The sequence below is a fragment of the Takifugu rubripes genome, chromosome 1 (assembly GCF_901000725.2).
Source record: "Takifugu rubripes chromosome 1, fTakRub1.2, whole genome shotgun sequence".
Lineage (NCBI taxonomy): Eukaryota > Metazoa > Chordata > Actinopteri > Tetraodontiformes > Tetraodontidae > Takifugu > Takifugu rubripes.
In genome coordinates this window covers 27,840,303-27,857,255 of record NC_042285.1, presented here as the reverse complement: position 1 = coordinate 27,857,255, position 16,953 = coordinate 27,840,303, and the positions used below count along the sequence as shown (strand labels likewise).

Genomic DNA, 16,953 nt, shown 5'->3' with positions numbered 1-16,953 from the left:
CCTTCATTCAGATTCTCAGGTTCAGTTTGTGGAAGATGCTTGAACCATTTCCTGCCGCGTTCGCTGCACCCACAACCTCATTTCTAAAGGAACTCCACCAATTAACACCCATCACACACTCGAGCGGCCGTGTCAGCTGCTGCACATTTAGTTCCACACTGCCTAAATTTGATGGGAGTCCCTCCGATTTTAGAAAATCCTCTTTTCTCTAAACTGTAATTGACTGTCGGTATGAACACCAGCATATTATTGATGTTCCAGCCTGTTGTTATGGGCTATTCATGGGAGCTTAGGGTAAAATCTCAAGCCTCTAGTCTTTGTATAATGTGTTTCTAAGTGCCGTAAAGCTCATTAACATCTGTTTAATGTCTTGGAAGTGGGCTTTGGAGGAAAAGATAAAGATATACTCTGTGCTCTGCAGGGATCGGCGCCGTTTACTCCATTTAGGCTGCGACATGAAAACAGGAGTTTATGAAACAGTTCACTTTCACCAACGGATTGTTTGGTCTCCTGTGGAAGCAGAATGTGCATGAATCACCTGTGGGTTCTAATCTTTGAAAGCAGTAGAGCAAAGCAGCAATCTCACAGCTGCTTTCCACATCCAGCAGATCCAGGCTGTTTTCCCACACAGGGAATTGTCTGTTGTTCATCACCAGCTTCCGCGGCCACTCAGCTGGAATTGTGAGGTGGTCGGTCGCGGTGAGAGTCGTGTGATATGGTGACACACGTGAACCACCCACTGAAGCGCTCTTTCCTTCCAAGGCTTGAAATCTATGTGGTAAAAATGCAGATCCAGGGTATCAGCCACTGGATCTGCTCCCCTCACCTGTCGATCATCACACCAGATCATTTGAAATCCTCCTTAAACTCCTTAAATGAGTACGACGGTTATCTGACAGATGTAAAAGTGGAAAAGAAACACAACTTCAAGACCCATTTTGTTGAGTTGCTGATGGGTTGATTTGTGTTGATTTTGATAAATGTTTTATTTGACAACTATTCTTTGAAATGATTCTTTTAGCAGTAACGTGGGGGCAGATATTAGCATCATCGCACAAAGGTTCTGGGCTTCATTCCTGGCCTTTCCGAGTGGAATTTGCATGTTCTCCTGGGGCCTCAAAGGCACCATGCACATAAACTCTCCTGCTTACATTTGTGCGTTGGTTGTATTCCACTTCTTCCAACAAGCAGAGTAAATGTCCTTTCTGAGGACCACAGTGAGCTTTGCATGGGTGAGCTGGGTGGAGGAAGTAGTGCTCTGCCAGCAAACCTGAGTAAAGAACAAATAATGAGTGTTTGACAGCCTGGAGGAAATGTGCAAAGTTAAGTCTATCCTCAGTGGTGCAGAGCACTCATAGCCTCCGGCTGATTCCTGCAGCTTACAGAGACATATGAGGGAGCTCTTAAAGTTCTCATTTGTGCCATTGAGAGGTGTAATTCTGTAGCTGCCTCGCTAAAATGAAAAGCTGCTGATAGCTGCGTGCGTGCACCGTTCTCCGGCAGCCCGACAGCGTGATCGCAGGGTTTATAGAACCCTGAGCTCTATGAACGCACACGTACAGCAAGCAGCCTTTCTATCCAGGAGAAAACAGCCTACCAGGGACGTACTGGTGTGGCTGTAACGCCGCTGTGGTGGATTATTTCTCTGCGCGTTTTCGGGTCTGCATAATGAAAAGGTAATTACATAGATTTCGACTCGAGCCTTTATTAGGAGCTGCGTTCTTTCAGCAGCCGCTGCAACACATCCGCTCTTGAAATGAATACATCAACAAGCTCCAAGTGTTGGCTTTGTGTCAGGAGGCTGCAGATGTGGAGGAAACCTCTGTGAGATGCTAAAGGAGACCCCAGATGCTCGGGGCCTCCTGCTGGACCGAGGCTCCGCGAGGGCGCCGGTCGGACGACCTGTGCGAGGTTCGTCCAGGTCGACCGACTGACCTGTTGGAATCCCCAAATCCCTGCTTCTGTGGCGATGCTGCGCGTTGCAGCAGCTGTGCTCAGAGCTCCGTGATCACGCCAGCAGCGGCTTTTCCAGCGGGCGTTTCCACTCGTTTCCACTCACCCTTCTGTCTCACCCTGGCTCCCCTCTCTCTCCCCCCCCGGGCTCAGAGCACAGAGGGTTTTGGTGATGATGGCTTTCTTAGATGGAATTAAACTGTCTCTTCCTGCAGCTGTCAGCCACGCAAATTACGTCGTCTGCAGATTCGATGGCGGCGAGACGCCAACTGTGTCTTTTTTTAGAAATCGGGGGTTATTTTTGCGATGCCGTTTTCTGTGGCTCTGCCGCGTCTCCCGTTAATGCTTGTTTTTAATCTCTGTCTGCTGCAGGTTTACCGCCACTCCTACATGGCCTCCTACAGCATCTACAACATTCACACGCGGTGAGTGTCTCTGCTCTCCTCAGCTGTTGTTGTGCAACAGAACACTCGTCATCAGGGAAACGTCAGAACAATAAATCACCCAGCTCCGCACAGATGGAATAAATAAAGGCTGCAGTGAGTGCAGGGAGACCATTATTAACAGCTATTTGTTCTGCGCATCCTGCATGAATAAATAATTTGTTATGTGTGCACAGGCCTGAGATTAAATAAACCCTTAAATCTGGGGATGAAATGCAGCAATTTAATGTCTGCTGATGCTGCTTTTAACAAACATACTAGCAGCTGGCTAACGGATTTTTATATGGAACGTGTCATTTTTTAATGTTTTCAACAGGTTCTAGATTGATAAATTGAGTAAATTAACATTTATTTACTCATCCATGTTCATTTTTTATTCGTGAACAGGTCTCAGTCAGCATCAGATAAACTCCGTTGACAGTCGGTTAAAGGCTGTTAGCACAGTTTTAAACATCACTCAATTTGAAAATTTGACCACGGCGACGTCTTTTCTTTCAGGGAGGTTTGGGAGCTGGACCCTCCTGAGGTGGTTAACTCGGTCCTGCAGTATGCTGCCTGGGGTGTTCAAGGCCAGCAGCTGGTGAGAACACACAGGAAGCTGCCCTCAAATCTTCAGCTGGCACCGCCGTTCTCTGCCTGCATTAACATTATTACATTTCAGGGTTAGAGATGATTAAATCTGGTAATCAGGTTTGCTCTGGTTGTTTATACTTCATACTCGCCAAAGCTTACTCTAATTAAATTAATGTATGAGCATTTGCAAGGTTACTTAGACCTATTCGAATGACATTCACATCCTCCGTGACTCACAAACGTTTCCTGTTTCTGACTTTTACCCACAGACAATTTATCCACAATTATTTAGCCACTTTCCTTATTGGCCCTTCTTGTTGCCATTTTGATTGAAATACAAATGAAAAGCATTTTAAAATCATTCTTAATTAATCATCCCATTAGATTAAAATAATGTATTCGTATATACCCAAATATAATACTGGATGGTACCAGTTAGTGCACACTGGGAACGCCGGGCATGAGGTCTGACTTGCTGCTGCAGACTCCCTCTAGTGGTCGTTTGATGAACTGCAGGCCGTGGTTTTCTTCCATGCCTAACCTAAAAAATATTTAAATCTAATGGTGAGAAACGCGGTGCATTCTGGGATTTTTTTTTACACCAGCTATATGTGTTAGAGTATATATAGCAGCTTTTTTCATCTGAGGAATGAACAGCAAACATGAGATCCCATTAAAGCCACATTTGTAATAAATGGTGATTTCTTGTTGCCATCCGGGCCGACAGAAACAGGTTGTCACGTTGCTGCCGACTGATTTTTTTGTGCGCTTTCAGAAGGCCAAACGCGGCATCTTCTCAAAAAGGTCTCGGTTGGACTGACTGTAATGGTGATAGACAGGATTTCTGATGTTTGCTCAAGCTCCGTCTGTGAAAGGTATCAGGAGAGAAACGTGCAGTTTGATGGATGCAGTCACTAATGCACCAAACACCAGTTGCAGGGGTCGCTTTGTCAGCGTTTTATCCAAACAGGAAGCTTCTTGTTTCTGAGGTTGTTCAGTTTCAGAGTAAAACAGAGTTGTTGTTTTTATGGTTCCTGCTTTTACTGTACTGTTTTTAACCTTCGCATTTTCCCAGATCTACATATTTGAAAACAACATCTACTACCAGTCGGACGTTAAGAGCAACTCCCTCAGGTTAACGTCGTCGGGGAAGGAAGGGGTCATCTTCAATGGGATCGCTGACTGGCTCTACGAAGGTGAAGAACAGTCTCATTTAAAAGCTGAGTATTCATGGAGTTCAAGAGCTCCATCGGAGCTGAACACACTCCTAAACATCTCTCAGGAGAAAACAAGATTATAATGTAAATCTCAGGAAAACAAAAGTGTCCTGTGCTTTGCTCCTCTTCTTCCATTTATATTATTACTTCATTAGCATAAATGAAGGTTAAAGGATTTGAGCTCTTCCTCTTCGCGGGCTGCACGTGAGCAGGTTTTAACCACACCAGGATCACCAGGCAGCTGTGTGACGCTGCCCCAGTGAAGATTCCTCATCTCAGAGGCTCAGTCCTCTTTTCTCTCTTTTTGCCAACAGAGGAGATCCTTCACACCCACGTGGCCCACTGGTGGTCACCTGATGGAGAGAGGTTGGCGTTCCTGGTCCTTAACGATAGTCTGGTGCCCAACATGGCTTTGCCCCGTTTCACCGGCATGACGTACCCCAGAGGAAAACAGTATCCGTACCCAAAGGTAAACATGGAGGCGTCACCAGTAGCTGCCCTCTGGTGGTTGGTGGCAGTAAAACAGGCCTCTCCTCCCTCGTTCTTACTGTATTGAAACCAGACATTTAAGATCAACCTTCTCCATGAATTGCTCTCTGCTGTATTTCATCTCCAGGCTGGTCAGGCCAACCCAGCGGTGAAGCTCTACGTGGTTAATCTTTACGGGCCGACGCACACGCTGGAGCTCGTGCCTCCCGACACGCTCAAACTTCGGTGAGACCTGCGGCAGCTCCGCAGCAGGAGACTTTCTCTCCTTGAACAGGTTTCCCCTTGTCTCTGTAAATTTGGACTCAGTGTTTCGAAGGTGGCACTGGTGGTTCCTGAGGTGGACGGGTCACGTTCTGCTCCTTCCTGGTGCTCCCCAGACGATCGGATCCTCAGCTCCAGTCGCACTGACCATCGTGTTGATGTTTCTCTAGGGAGCATTATGTGACCATGGTGAAGTGGATCAGTAAGACCAAGACCTCAGTCAGGTGGTTGAACCGGGCCCAGAACTTCTCCATGCTGACCGTGTGTGACACCACCACGGGTGCGTGCGTCACGGTGCGTCTGCCTTTCTTTTTGCCCCGTAATTCTAAGAATGAGGCGAAGCTCTTTGTGTGAAATGTAATGTAAATGAAATGAATGAATGAAATGTTTAAGATAATAACAATTTCAGGTAGACGAAACCTGCTGAGCTCGCCAGGTAGCAGAACAACACAATGCTCCTCATCTCAGGAGTGATCCTGAGAGTGTAGAGCCGGATTCAGCAGGCTGTTTTCCAGTAATGGGGAATCTGATTTGGCCCGATTTGCATGTTTCGCTGAGCCAAGAAGCAGCTTCGTTGATCCAGGCCTGGATGCAGCAGCCCTGCCAACAGCACAGACCCAGTTCACGCCTGTTGGTTTGGGATGAGGGGTTAAAACTGGGAAGATGTCTCCAGGGGTGTGTTACTCCCTCCACCCTGATGCTCACCACTGTGAGGAACCCAATCTAACGGTTGGCCCCTCTGTCTTTTTCAGAGACATGAAGAAAGCTCTGAGCTGTGGCTCTCCAAACAGGTAACACGGCTTTTGTTATTCTCATTTTATAAATGCCTCAGATTAAACAGACGTCAGGGGCAGCTGCTGTTGTTGGAGGTTCTGATCCAAACGAAGGATAAATAAATGATGTTACAGGAGATCTGTGAGAGCGCTGTAACCTCTCCACCTTCTGGTTGTCTAGGTTGATTCTTCTTTTCCTTCTGGTCTAGTTTTGCTGCTCTTTCCTGTATGTGGAACCATGTTAATATGTTAGTAATAATAATCGGGCATAAATGTGCTGCTCACATGCACTTTCCAACCACAACGATCGAGTTTCTGTCGTTTGGGCCGCGATGACAAATCTGCAACCTTTCTTCAAAACCCAAAATGTCTCGACCAGAGCTCAGCTCCACCGTCAACGATGTCACTGTTCACATTAATAAAGCTGCAGCCCGCGATCAGGACGGTCGCTCACGTTTCAGAGCAGGTCTGGCTACCCGGTGGGGGTTCAGTTCCTGCCATTTCTGCCCTGATGGGGGACGTGGACGTGGCGGAAACAACAGACCCACAGTCAGCATCGCTGAGCAGCCATCTGTCCACAGCCGAGCGGCCTGACGGCACCGTTCCTCGTTTAACATCTTCCATCCGACCAGCGGAGGACATCATTAATGAGTTGGTCTCATCCTGACTCCAACCCGACGGGTGTGCTGATAACTGGGTTGAGGACAGGCAGAAACTAAAGTCCACTCCAATCAGAGAAGAGGAACGTTTGTTCATCCAAGCGAGCAGGTGGACGCAGGTTTAAGACTCACGTCACACTTTTGTCTTTTCGGCATTCAACGGGAAAACAACAAACAACAAACTCCAATTCTGGCTCCAACTCTTTCTTTTTAAGTGCAGACTTGCGTGTTAACATGTTCCAGGCAGAGATGGAGGCCGAGGAGCGAGCGCTCCTGGCAGGATTAGATGGTTTCGCCCTGCAGCCGTACAATGTTTGGCCGCGGCGGCAGGTCGTTTGTCCCCACGACAGGCTTGGCCAGCCGAGCCGCTCGCCTTTGTAAAGGTGTCAAAAAGCTCATTTACAGACCCAGTTTGTGTGTGAGCAGAGAGGAAACCTCAGCTATCCTCCGCAGTTCCGGAACACATGATGTTTCTTTTGGTCTTCCTCTCTGTCGACGCTTCCACCTGCTGAAAAGTCACCAAGATGGAGTCCAGGTGTAGATTTAGCTCACAGTTGGACGCAAGGTTGTCATTTCTGTCGTGCCGAGTTGGTGGATTCAACATCTAAACAGCTTTGAATAGAACACTGTCTGGAATCTTCATCGTCTGCTTCTGTGTGTCCTCCAGAACCAGGAACCGGTGTTCTCCAAAGACGGCAGCCGATTCTTCCTGACGGTGCCGGTCAAACAGGGGGGGCGTGGAGAGTTTCACCACATCGCCATGTTCACCACGCAGGTGAGGCGCCGGGAAAACGGGCTTGGCTTTTCTGGAACCGTGCCGTCTGTAGATCCTTTTCTGTCTTGGCTTGTGGCGCCGTGCAGGGCGCCGCTCCGCTCAGCAGGTGGCGAGGGGGTGGTGCCGAGGCCGGACGAGGCCCGCTAGAGGGACAGGTGCTCATTACGGCTCACTTTAAACCTTCAGATAAGGTCCAAGCCCACAAAGTTCTCAGAAAATAGGGAAAAGGTTTTCTAGAGCAGATTGTTAACCGGCAGCTGCATGTTTGGGTCTGTGACTCGGTGGCAGAGCTCAGATTCATTCAGGTTGAGGAGGAAACAGATATTAAAGAGGAAAAACGCTTTGACGCAGCATCTGCAGACAGGAAAGAAGCCTTCAGCCTTGAGACAGCAAACAAACAAACACAGAATCAACAGCGAGCAGGAATCCAGAGATGTTGACACATTCACCAGATGAGATCCAGCTGTTTGGGTGCAGAAAACATCTGCTTCTGTCATTCAAGTTTTGAGTGTCTTCTTGTGTTTTTCCAAATCTTCCTTCAAGGGTATAAAAATCTTTTCTGTCAGCTCTTTTTGTGCAGAATTTTTTTTATTTTCACATGAAAATAAAGCTTGAATGAAGCTTTTAGAATCAGCAGGTGCCAAAGATTTGTTAAATGCTTATTTTTTGGGGTTGATGTGGCCCCTGTGTTGCCCCTGAGTGGCCCCTGAGTGGCCCCTGTGTAGCCCCTGAGTGGCCCCTGTGTTGCCCGTGAGTGGCCCCTGTGTTGCCCCTGAGTGGCCCCCGGGAGACACCACCAAAAGACTCGTGTTCTTCCACACAAAAACTACTTTAAATACCAACAAATATAAAATCATTGTGGTCCTAAAGACTAATCAATAAGAACATCTCTGATCTGAACTTTAGTCCAGAATCTGGTGCTTTGGGAAGAAATGTTGTTTTTTTTTTACATTAATAATACGAAACCCATTTTCCTCTTGTTCATTTTTGCCTATACACCTTTTCATAAGCCTTTAAACGATTCTAAATGAGGCTTTTTCAAAACTTCTCTTTTTTATTTCAGTTTAGAGCCGATCAGAACGAAGTCCGACATCTAACGTCAGGAAACTGGGAGGTGACCAAGATCGTCGCCTACGAGGAGACCACCGACAACCTGTAAGTCAGGACTGAGGGCACAGATGAGACTGGGACATTATTAATAACAAGATCACAGTCAATGACATTATAAGAATCCCAATAGCACTAATACACATTTATTAATTTATTACGAATGTTAATGTTTTAAGAATTATTCAACGCTGCTTTCATTGTAGTTTGGTTTTAATGATCTCAATTAACGAACAGTTATTGATTAATGTGTTATGTAACTCTTTGTTGTTGTCCATATGGAATCAAATGTAATTAGCTGGATAAAAAGGAGTTTCATCTATATTATTTATAGCTATGCCAGCAGTAAAGCTTTAGCAGCTTTGATATTGTTCATTAAACAGTGAAATCCTAATTTCAGCGTCTAAAATGACTAAAATTACTTTAATTTAACTGTTCGATTTATTCACGCTGATGTGACTCAGTTGGGTATTTAATAAAAGAATGCCTGTTTGCTTCTTTTCATTTCCCAGTTTTTTCCTCAGCACGGAGGGGTCACCACGGCGACGCCAACTCTTCAGGTTTGTTCTCCGCACAATAAGTGTAAGAGCAGCATCAGAAGATCGAAATTAGCATTTGGCTGTGTGGCGACGTCATCGTGAAGCTTTCTGGAGCTGATTGGAGTCTCTAGTGTTGTGTAATTATCATCATCTGCTCTTATTTCTGCCGCGAGCTCATCTGAAGCTGATGAGAACGCAGCCGTTTTGTCCCCGTCCACACTAGTGAGCAGAGACGGACGTGGACGGGACCGGACTTCTCTGGCCTCGCTCGCTCTCTTGCTTTAACGTGCATTGGGGTGGGGGGGTGGAACTATTTCCAGCTGTGGATGAAGTGGTGACCCAAAACGTGTCTCCTCAGTGTGAAAACCGTGGGACTGTTCCCTCGCCGCTGTTTGACCTGCGAGCTGAATAAAGCTCACTGCCTGTACATCGACGCAGACATCAGCCCAACCCGGCAGCACGTCATCCTCCACTGCAAAGGTAGGACGGTCTACGTCCTCTTCCTGGCTGCTGCGGGACATGTTCCTCTGTGTTTTTGTCCCTTGTATAGCCACGTACTTCCACGCTGAACTCAGCTGTCAGAAGCCTCGGTGCCGTTTCCTGTCACACGTCTTCTCTACAGTGTTAATTGCATCTGTCCTCAGGTCTCAGGTCTAAAACTCAGATAATTGGCCAAGCTGTTGTGTGGAAGTGCTTGTGGGCAGGACGCCGGGTAGCTGAAGCTTCCTACTATTTGTGGCTTCGGTCTTTTCTGTGTGGCTGAAGCTCAGAAACTTTGATTTACTAGACAACAACCAATATTATTTGTCCATAAAGCACTAAAGAGGCTAAAACATAGCACAGGATGGAGCATCTCTGTCCTCGTGTTGCTTCTTGCACACCCGACGGCATCAGAGGAAACCAGGCTTTTCCAGTTCTCTTGTAGCTGGGATGTGGCTCTCCTGAGAGCATTTGATGTTTTCCTCTTAAATAAGAGCTTCTGTTCCCACTTCCAGGTCCTGGAGCACCAACCGTGATTTTGCACAGCCTCGACACCTCGAGTGAGTCCCTTTTTCTGAGTTTTTTTTTTTAGAAATGAGATTCAAACCTTTAGGATACTTGTGACCCCACATGAGGTCTTCTTTGATGTTGGAGCTGAAGGAAACGATAACGTGAGGAAAGGAAAGGACCTTTTTTCCTGTGACACAGGCTAAACACTCACTCTGCTTCACACCTGTTGGGCGGCTACTTGTTATCCGCACCAATCTGTCGCAGCTATAGTTTTTTTTTTATAACCTTTAAAGAAAAAAAACGTTAACAGCTGTGCTGCTGAAAAGCAAGCAATTTGCCCAGGGATATTTGGAGACGCTCCATCCACAGCTGAAGGTCCCTGGTGGTTGCATAACGAGACGTCTATTGATTTTGGGTTTTCCATTAGAAATACTGGATGAATTCCATTTCATTTAGCTGCTTCTCAGATGGTTTGAATAGGAAAATGGCCAAGCTGGGAGTCACTGTTTATTAAATGTGGAGAAAATTGCTCTATTTCTGAGACGAGAAGAAAAAAAAAAGCTCCAAAATGGAACCTTCTGGATCAGCTAAGCTTTAAAAAGGTCCCAAACCTTTTATTCAAATTCTGGAAACAACATACAATTATTTTAATACTAAATCTCCCTTTTGGTCATCTTTATGGATCTGTAGATGCTTTTGTTAAAAATGATTAACCTTTTTCCTCTGTTGCATATTTCTTAATCATTTACAAAACATTTAACCAATGAAAGGTTTTGATTGAGCAACATTTTTGGCTTAAATAATGTGGATGGCTTCAAAATCAAATAAAGAGAGGAACAATCTATAAAACCAGCTCCCTCTAGCTCACGTTATTTTGTCCTTGGCTCCCAAAGGACCATCTTCATGCTAATATTGGTCATTTATATGCAGCCACATTGTGATTATTGGCAGTTTTTGTCCTCTTTCTTCCCCTGAAAGTATTCTCTTCATCTTTATAGATTATTACATCCTTGAGAACAACTCTCCGCTGAAGGCTGCCTTGAAATACAAAAGGATCCAACTAACTGACTTCAGAACCGTTCCTACTGAACATTTTGGTGAGAAGAAAGAATCGGTTTCGATTTGTACACCGAGTGCAGTAAATCTGTGACAGCTTTGTAACATGAAACATTGTTCTTTCCCAAAGATTTACCTCTGATGCTCTCGTACCCACCTGACTTCTCCGATTCTCGGCACTATGGGTTACTTCTTCTGTTGTACGTATCACACGTTTGACTTTGTAGAACTGGAGTTTGATTTGGCTGAAGTTAACCTCAGACGCCACCAGGATGACAGTGATGTTGACATCTGTTTAGCATAAGCAGGAATCAGCAGGGAAGCAGTCGGGATAATAAAAGCAGAAAAAGTGGAAGCTGCTATAATGATGCATCAACGTATCCAGTCACACCTTCATTAGTATGTTGAAAATATGCTTCAGTCTTTGTTTATCCAGACTAGTTTAGAAGTAAAGACAGATCCAGACCCTGACAAAGGTGGGAAAGATCCAGGTGCAGACAAGGGGCTGGACTGAATCTCTGTTCTGAGCTGACTCGGTTTCCCCTCTGCTTTGTTTAGAGACAGCGCCCCCGGTGGTCAAGCTGTGAGTGACCAGTTCTCCCTCAGCTGGGACTCGGTGCTGGTCAGCTCGGACAGCGTCATCGTTGCCCGTCTGGACGGCCGAGGCAGCGGCTTCCAGGGTCAAAGGATCCTGCACGAGGTCCACCAAAGACTGGGAACTGTGGACGTTCAGGACCAGATCGCAGCAGTGGAGTATGTTAGCATTTACCATTTAGCCGCTACTGCAGCAGTCTAGTCCTCCAGATGATCCAGGGTTTGTCAGCTTCTGCTAAATACCAGAACTTCCTTCAAATGCATCCATGTCCAGATGGACACCTGAACTGCAGCTGGAGCTGAAGTCCAGTTATGGCAGTTGTTTCTTGTCTTGTCTTCTTGAGGTTTGTCTGGGAAATAGCATCCTGACACCTCATGTTGGCTCGACTGTCAGCGGAAAACATTTGCTCATTTTCTCTTCTATTACTATTTTCTGACAAATTGGATTCCGTGAACTCACACTGTGTGAGGACAGCAGGTCAGAGGTGAAACCTGGACGTGATGAGAGGTTCAGCCATACAACACTTCATTATCATTAACCGTTGCTAGGCAACAGTGCTGGGATATGACTGCTGCTCCTGGTTCCATGATTGTGAAGGCAACCAGCTAATTCCAGCTTGAACAGAAAGACACACCTGCACAGCTACAGAGGACAGTTGAAGAGTCGCCGCTCGGCTCAACTCGTCCAGTCAGAAGCAGCAAATCAGAAAAAAAAACACACGTTGGATTTTAACTGTGCTTGTTTTGTGCTTTCATTTCTAGATACCTGCTGAAATTTCCATATATTGATCGGACACGGATAGCAGTGTTTGGAAAGGTGATCCCATTTTGTCCATAAATTCATCAATAATCTATAAATTATTATTAATTTAGCCTTCTTCTTGCTACATTTAACCTACTAATGATGTTCTGGTCAATGATTAATAATCAACGTAACCCTAAAATAATAACTCTTTTTGCATTGGTCGATATTGTACATGTAAATATTTAAATGCAGCTGCTCTGGCTGCACTGCTGGTTTCAGATGCAACTGTTCATGCACGAGGGAATTTTCCTGGTTCTCTGAGTGCGTGTGTGTGTGTGTGTGTTCAGGGTTATGGTGCATACTTAATGTTGATGATGCTCAAGTCCACCGACAGCATCTTCAAATGTGCCTGTGCGATGTCGCCAGTGACGGACTGGAAGCTCTACGGTGAGTCCTGTGTCCCGCTGCCCCTACAGTTCCCTCAGTTATTTAATTCACACATCGTGTGTGTGCACATGACCCTGCGTCTTTGTGTGTTTGGGTCCCATTGAGTCATTCCACCCGTCCAACGACTGCTGGTAATGGCTGAAGGAAAGGACTGGGAAGTCCTTGAGAGGACGCCTGTGTCCTGCCTTTATGCCAGTCGAGCTCTGGGTTATTGTGTTAAGAATTCACCTCCTCTCATGTGCACAGCATCGGCGTTCTCGGAGAGATACCTCGGCATGCCTTTACGGGACGACAGCAGATACCAGGTGTGTGTTTACTTCCTCCCCCCACTTGATCTCTTAAAGCTGTTTACTGCTGCACCAGACACTCCTGCAGCTCAGCTCCTGCACTTTCCTCATCTGCTATCAAAGTCGGAGCCAGCGACGCTTTCCCCCGTGAGTTTTCTCGACAGGATTTTGCTACTCGTTGCGCTTTGTAGCATCGGTGCATCAGATCACAGGCTGCAGGATTTCAGGCCTGGAGATGCTGAGCCATCAAAGCTGTTGAGACTTTTGCAAGCACGTTGTCAACAACCAAATACCTGTAAGAGGTATCTTATTCGCCACCATCTAGGATTTGCATTTCCACCTAGCTGATTGGATTTTGTGGCTGTTTCCTCACTATTTACACAAGCAGCCACACCAACAGCGACAAAAACGAGGCAAGGCAGCTTTAGAGGGGACGTATTATGCTCCTGTTCCACAAGTTAACATGGTTCCTTGATGTCTAAATGAAATGTTAGTAGCGTGCTTTGGTTGAAAAAATCCGTAGCAGTCTGGATGTGCAAATATGTGCCCTTAAGCATTGAAGAAGTCAGTTTTGCATAAAACGTCCCCCTTTAAACACATTCCATCAGTACCAGTTCAGAGCATAAATATTCGATTTGGCTTTAAAATGATTCTAACAATATGCAGCTTCTGTTAGATTATCAGAATAATCTGCAAGCTTTTATTGCTTTGCTTTGATACCTTCACCTCCTGGTGTTCCCCCCAGTTTTCCAGTGTGCTGCAGAATGTTCAAGCACTGAGGGAACAGACGCTGATGCTAGTCCACGGCACCGCCGACGGTAAGACGGCCTGAGTCAGCTGCAGTAAACTAACAGCAAGCACAAAGACATAGGAGTCTGGGAGGACGTGGGCCAAAGGTCGTTAACCAAGAGATAAAGGAAATGGGGATAGACAGAGGATTAAAATATGGGAGTTGTTTCCAACCAGCTAGATTCCGATTGGCTCGTCTTTTCCTGGTAGGATTCATAACATGCTGACATATTGTTTCTTTTCCAGCAAACATCCACTTCCAACATACTGCTGAGCTCGTCAAGAACCTCGTGAAGGTTGGAGCAAACTACTCAATGCAGGTGTGTCTCGTGGCAATAACACCACCACGTGGCCTGGTGGCCGCTGTGCTGCTACTTGAAATGAATTTAAACAGAGAAGAGAGGTTGTTCTGGATAAAGAAGGCTAACTTCCACTTTCAGATTGAAGTGATTTATTTTGGATCTCAGGTGTCCGGTCTGGATGTGGTAGTTCTGATAACATGTAAATGAAAAACCTCCATTTTTTTCTTGGGCGGGCTGATGAAAACCAACCAGCCAGAATTTAAATAGTGTAAAAATGACTACAAGTGATTCATTAATTTGGCGTGGCTACATCATCATCCAGCTTTTTAAAGGTTGAAAGCGCTTTCTTTATGTGTAACTGGTCTCTGTGTCCTGTTACGGGCCAGATCTTTCCAGATGAGGGTCACTTCCTCTCCCAGCAAAGCCACCTGCACCTCTACGCCGCTCTGACCAGCTTCTACAGAGAATGCCTGAAGGAGGAGTTTTTGCCATTGCCTGATGACGAGGAGGAGGAGGAAGAGTAGGCCTAGCGCTGGAGCAGAGCTGGAAGTTTCTAACTAAAACCTGTCAAGGCCTTTTGAGTTTTGAACCAAGTGTTTCACTGGACTTGGACACTGGTTTAGAGCTGCTCGTGCTCTAAAAGTGTGTGTTAGTTCATGTGTGTGTGTGTGTGTGTGTGCGTGTGTGTGTGAGTGTGTGTACAGTATGTGAGAGAGAGAGGGCGAGAGAGAGAGCACTCTAGTGCTTGACTGTGTCTATAAACATATCTAAACAATAACTGAAGGACACGACAGTGACACTTGCCAGACGGGAACTGCCCTTTAGCGCAAAGTCATTTCACTTTCGGGACACTCATCTACGTGTACAGAAGACCGTTTCCACCTTCTGTGAGGTCTTGGGACCGATTCACAAATGCATGGTTCACTTCTGCCCTTTGTCACTCCTTTTGGCACATTATTCTCTGTAGTGGTAGAGCTTGGAAAGAGATCCCGTCTCTCCTTAGCGTTCGGTTGTTGCTGCACAAGGAAGAACTCAAGCTGTATGTGAGTGGAAAAGGTCTCTATAGGTCGGACGTCCGGGGGTCGTGGGTAGATGTGCAATGCCTTATGACACTCACCATATTGTAATATTCCCTGCTGGCTATGATAGTGATCCAGTGCTAGTGTCATCTAACAACTGTCAACTCAGGTCCTCGAGATGCAGCAAGTCAGTTTGAAACACACCACTGTCAGCGGTTTGCTAATGGACAAATTATGATTTTATCTCAAGACGATAAACGTAGATTAGAAAGCTGTTTTGGTTTAGTTTCACAACACGCTGCAAAAGGTCTCCACCTTCAAATTGTTCACTCTGTTTTTAATCCATTTTCTTAGAACAACTGACCAAACATGAAATAAGTAGGATTTTTTTTGTCTTAAATGTTTCTCCAACTTATTCATGACTATGAAGCCAAGAGACCTTTAATTTCAGGATTTTATTTGAAGACAAGTAAGAACATTTGGCTTCATTGGGTTTTTATAGCAATCGATGTACTACGATGGACAGTTTTACAATGTCAGTGAGGTGTTTGCATGTCTACAGTCTTGTGTTGCCACATTTTGTACAGTACAATACAGCAGAGTGTGTATATAAATATATTTTTGAGATGCCAGATCTCATAGATAGTTTGGTCTTTGGGGGCTGATTGATTTGGGTGTCTTGTAATGTTTTAGTTTCCATTTTCTTTTAGCTATTGAGTTGTTTTTGTTTTTTATGGATGGATTTTGTAACGCTTGTTCATCTTCTTTTTACTTTTTTCCCCTTTTTTTGCTGTTTTAGAAGGGGCCTGGTGATGGGCCAAGGTTTGGGGTTGTTGTGATTGTCCTCTAGTGATCCGAATAAATAAAACCTGAAAGGAAACACGTTGCATATGCTATGCCTTGTATTTGAGCCTATATTACTCTGCAACTTGTGACATCAGATGGAGACAGTCTGTGAATGGGAACTTTCCAGTCTTGCCATAGATTCCCAGTAGGAGTTCACTCTGGACTATAACAGGTCCAGTCTAGAACAAGAATACATCCTGATCCGGTCCATGCTTTTGGAGCTCAGCTGTGTGTTCAGGCTTGTTGGTAAACCTTCACGCTCTGGTTGATACAAAGTCTGAAGTCAGCACCTTCCTCCATACCTGCTGTGGCCCCTACATGTGGTCAACTGCACCCAGGACTTTTTTTTGCTTCCGTTCCACAACAGATTTCTTATTACAGAAAAGTCAGATTTGTGGAGTGCACGTGGAGGTCCCTGCCTCTTCTCTGACCTGTGGACCACTGCAGCGCCTCCTGGCTGCTTCTCTGAATAAATTTGTCTTTGTAATGTGGGAAAAAGTTCAAGAGGTATCAACTAGTCTCTGTAAACAAATTAAATTGTAACGAATCAAGACTTCTTTATTTGGAGGTACACCACCCATACACAAGAGTCAACACAAGAAAACTCAAGAGTCTCAAACTGAATAAATGTTAACACTGAGTTGATGGCTCAAGTGAGACCTACCGGCATCTAAGTATGATGAAGACGAAGGAAAAAGGAGCAGGTTTCTGTCCACATCAATGGGAGTAATGTTGAAATTGTCCAGAACAACAGGCGTTATTATTGGGGTGTAAGTGTTGGCAACAGGCTGGTCTGGTTCTTAAACACAGAGGTCATGTATGAGCTGGGCCTGAGGCAGCTCAACCTCTGCACGTCCTTCAACATATGCAAACAGATGCTCCAGATGTTCTCTCAGTCTGGTGTGGGGAGCAGAGGAAGCTGACCAAACTGTCGGCCAACGACACATCCCACCCTTCCATAAAAGATGTACAATTGGAGCGGATTCAGAGACAGTCTGACCCAACCCAGCTCCCCAGGACCATCAGACTTTCAGGTACCTCAGCCTGATTAGATCTGGACTCAATCAATCATACGACCAATCTCAGATA

General features: G+C 45.6%; 1 protein-coding gene across 5 annotated transcripts in view; it reads left to right on the top strand.

The window, feature by feature from the left end:
* LOC101075134 (inactive dipeptidyl peptidase 10) overlaps positions 1–15,898 on the top strand; it is a 113,176-nt gene extending 97,278 nt beyond the window's left edge. For all 5 annotated transcript variants that reach the window (XM_029837038.1, XM_029836915.1, XM_029836955.1 and 2 more), the window contains 21 exons: positions 2,326–2,378; positions 2,895–2,976; positions 4,045–4,165; positions 4,501–4,655; positions 4,803–4,900; positions 5,107–5,230; positions 5,689–5,727; positions 7,036–7,143; positions 8,207–8,298; positions 8,763–8,810; positions 9,148–9,269; positions 9,785–9,829; positions 10,778–10,876; positions 10,966–11,035; positions 11,394–11,588; positions 12,192–12,246; positions 12,522–12,621; positions 12,868–12,926; positions 13,654–13,726; positions 13,944–14,017; positions 14,386–15,898. In XM_029837038.1, coding sequence (XP_029692898.1) covers positions 2,326–2,378; positions 2,895–2,976; positions 4,045–4,165; positions 4,501–4,655; positions 4,803–4,900; positions 5,107–5,230; positions 5,689–5,727; positions 7,036–7,143; positions 8,207–8,298; positions 8,763–8,810; positions 9,148–9,269; positions 9,785–9,829; positions 10,778–10,876; positions 10,966–11,035; positions 11,394–11,588; positions 12,192–12,246; positions 12,522–12,621; positions 12,868–12,926; positions 13,654–13,726; positions 13,944–14,017; positions 14,386–14,523 — 1,950 coding nt within the window. In that variant the 3' untranslated portion in view covers positions 14,524–15,898. The remainder of the gene's footprint in view (positions 1–2,325; positions 2,379–2,894; positions 2,977–4,044; positions 4,166–4,500; positions 4,656–4,802; positions 4,901–5,106; positions 5,231–5,688; positions 5,728–7,035; positions 7,144–8,206; positions 8,299–8,762; positions 8,811–9,147; positions 9,270–9,784; positions 9,830–10,777; positions 10,877–10,965; positions 11,036–11,393; positions 11,589–12,191; positions 12,247–12,521; positions 12,622–12,867; positions 12,927–13,653; positions 13,727–13,943; positions 14,018–14,385) is intronic.
* The last annotated feature ends 1,055 nt before the right edge of the window (positions 15,899–16,953 follow it).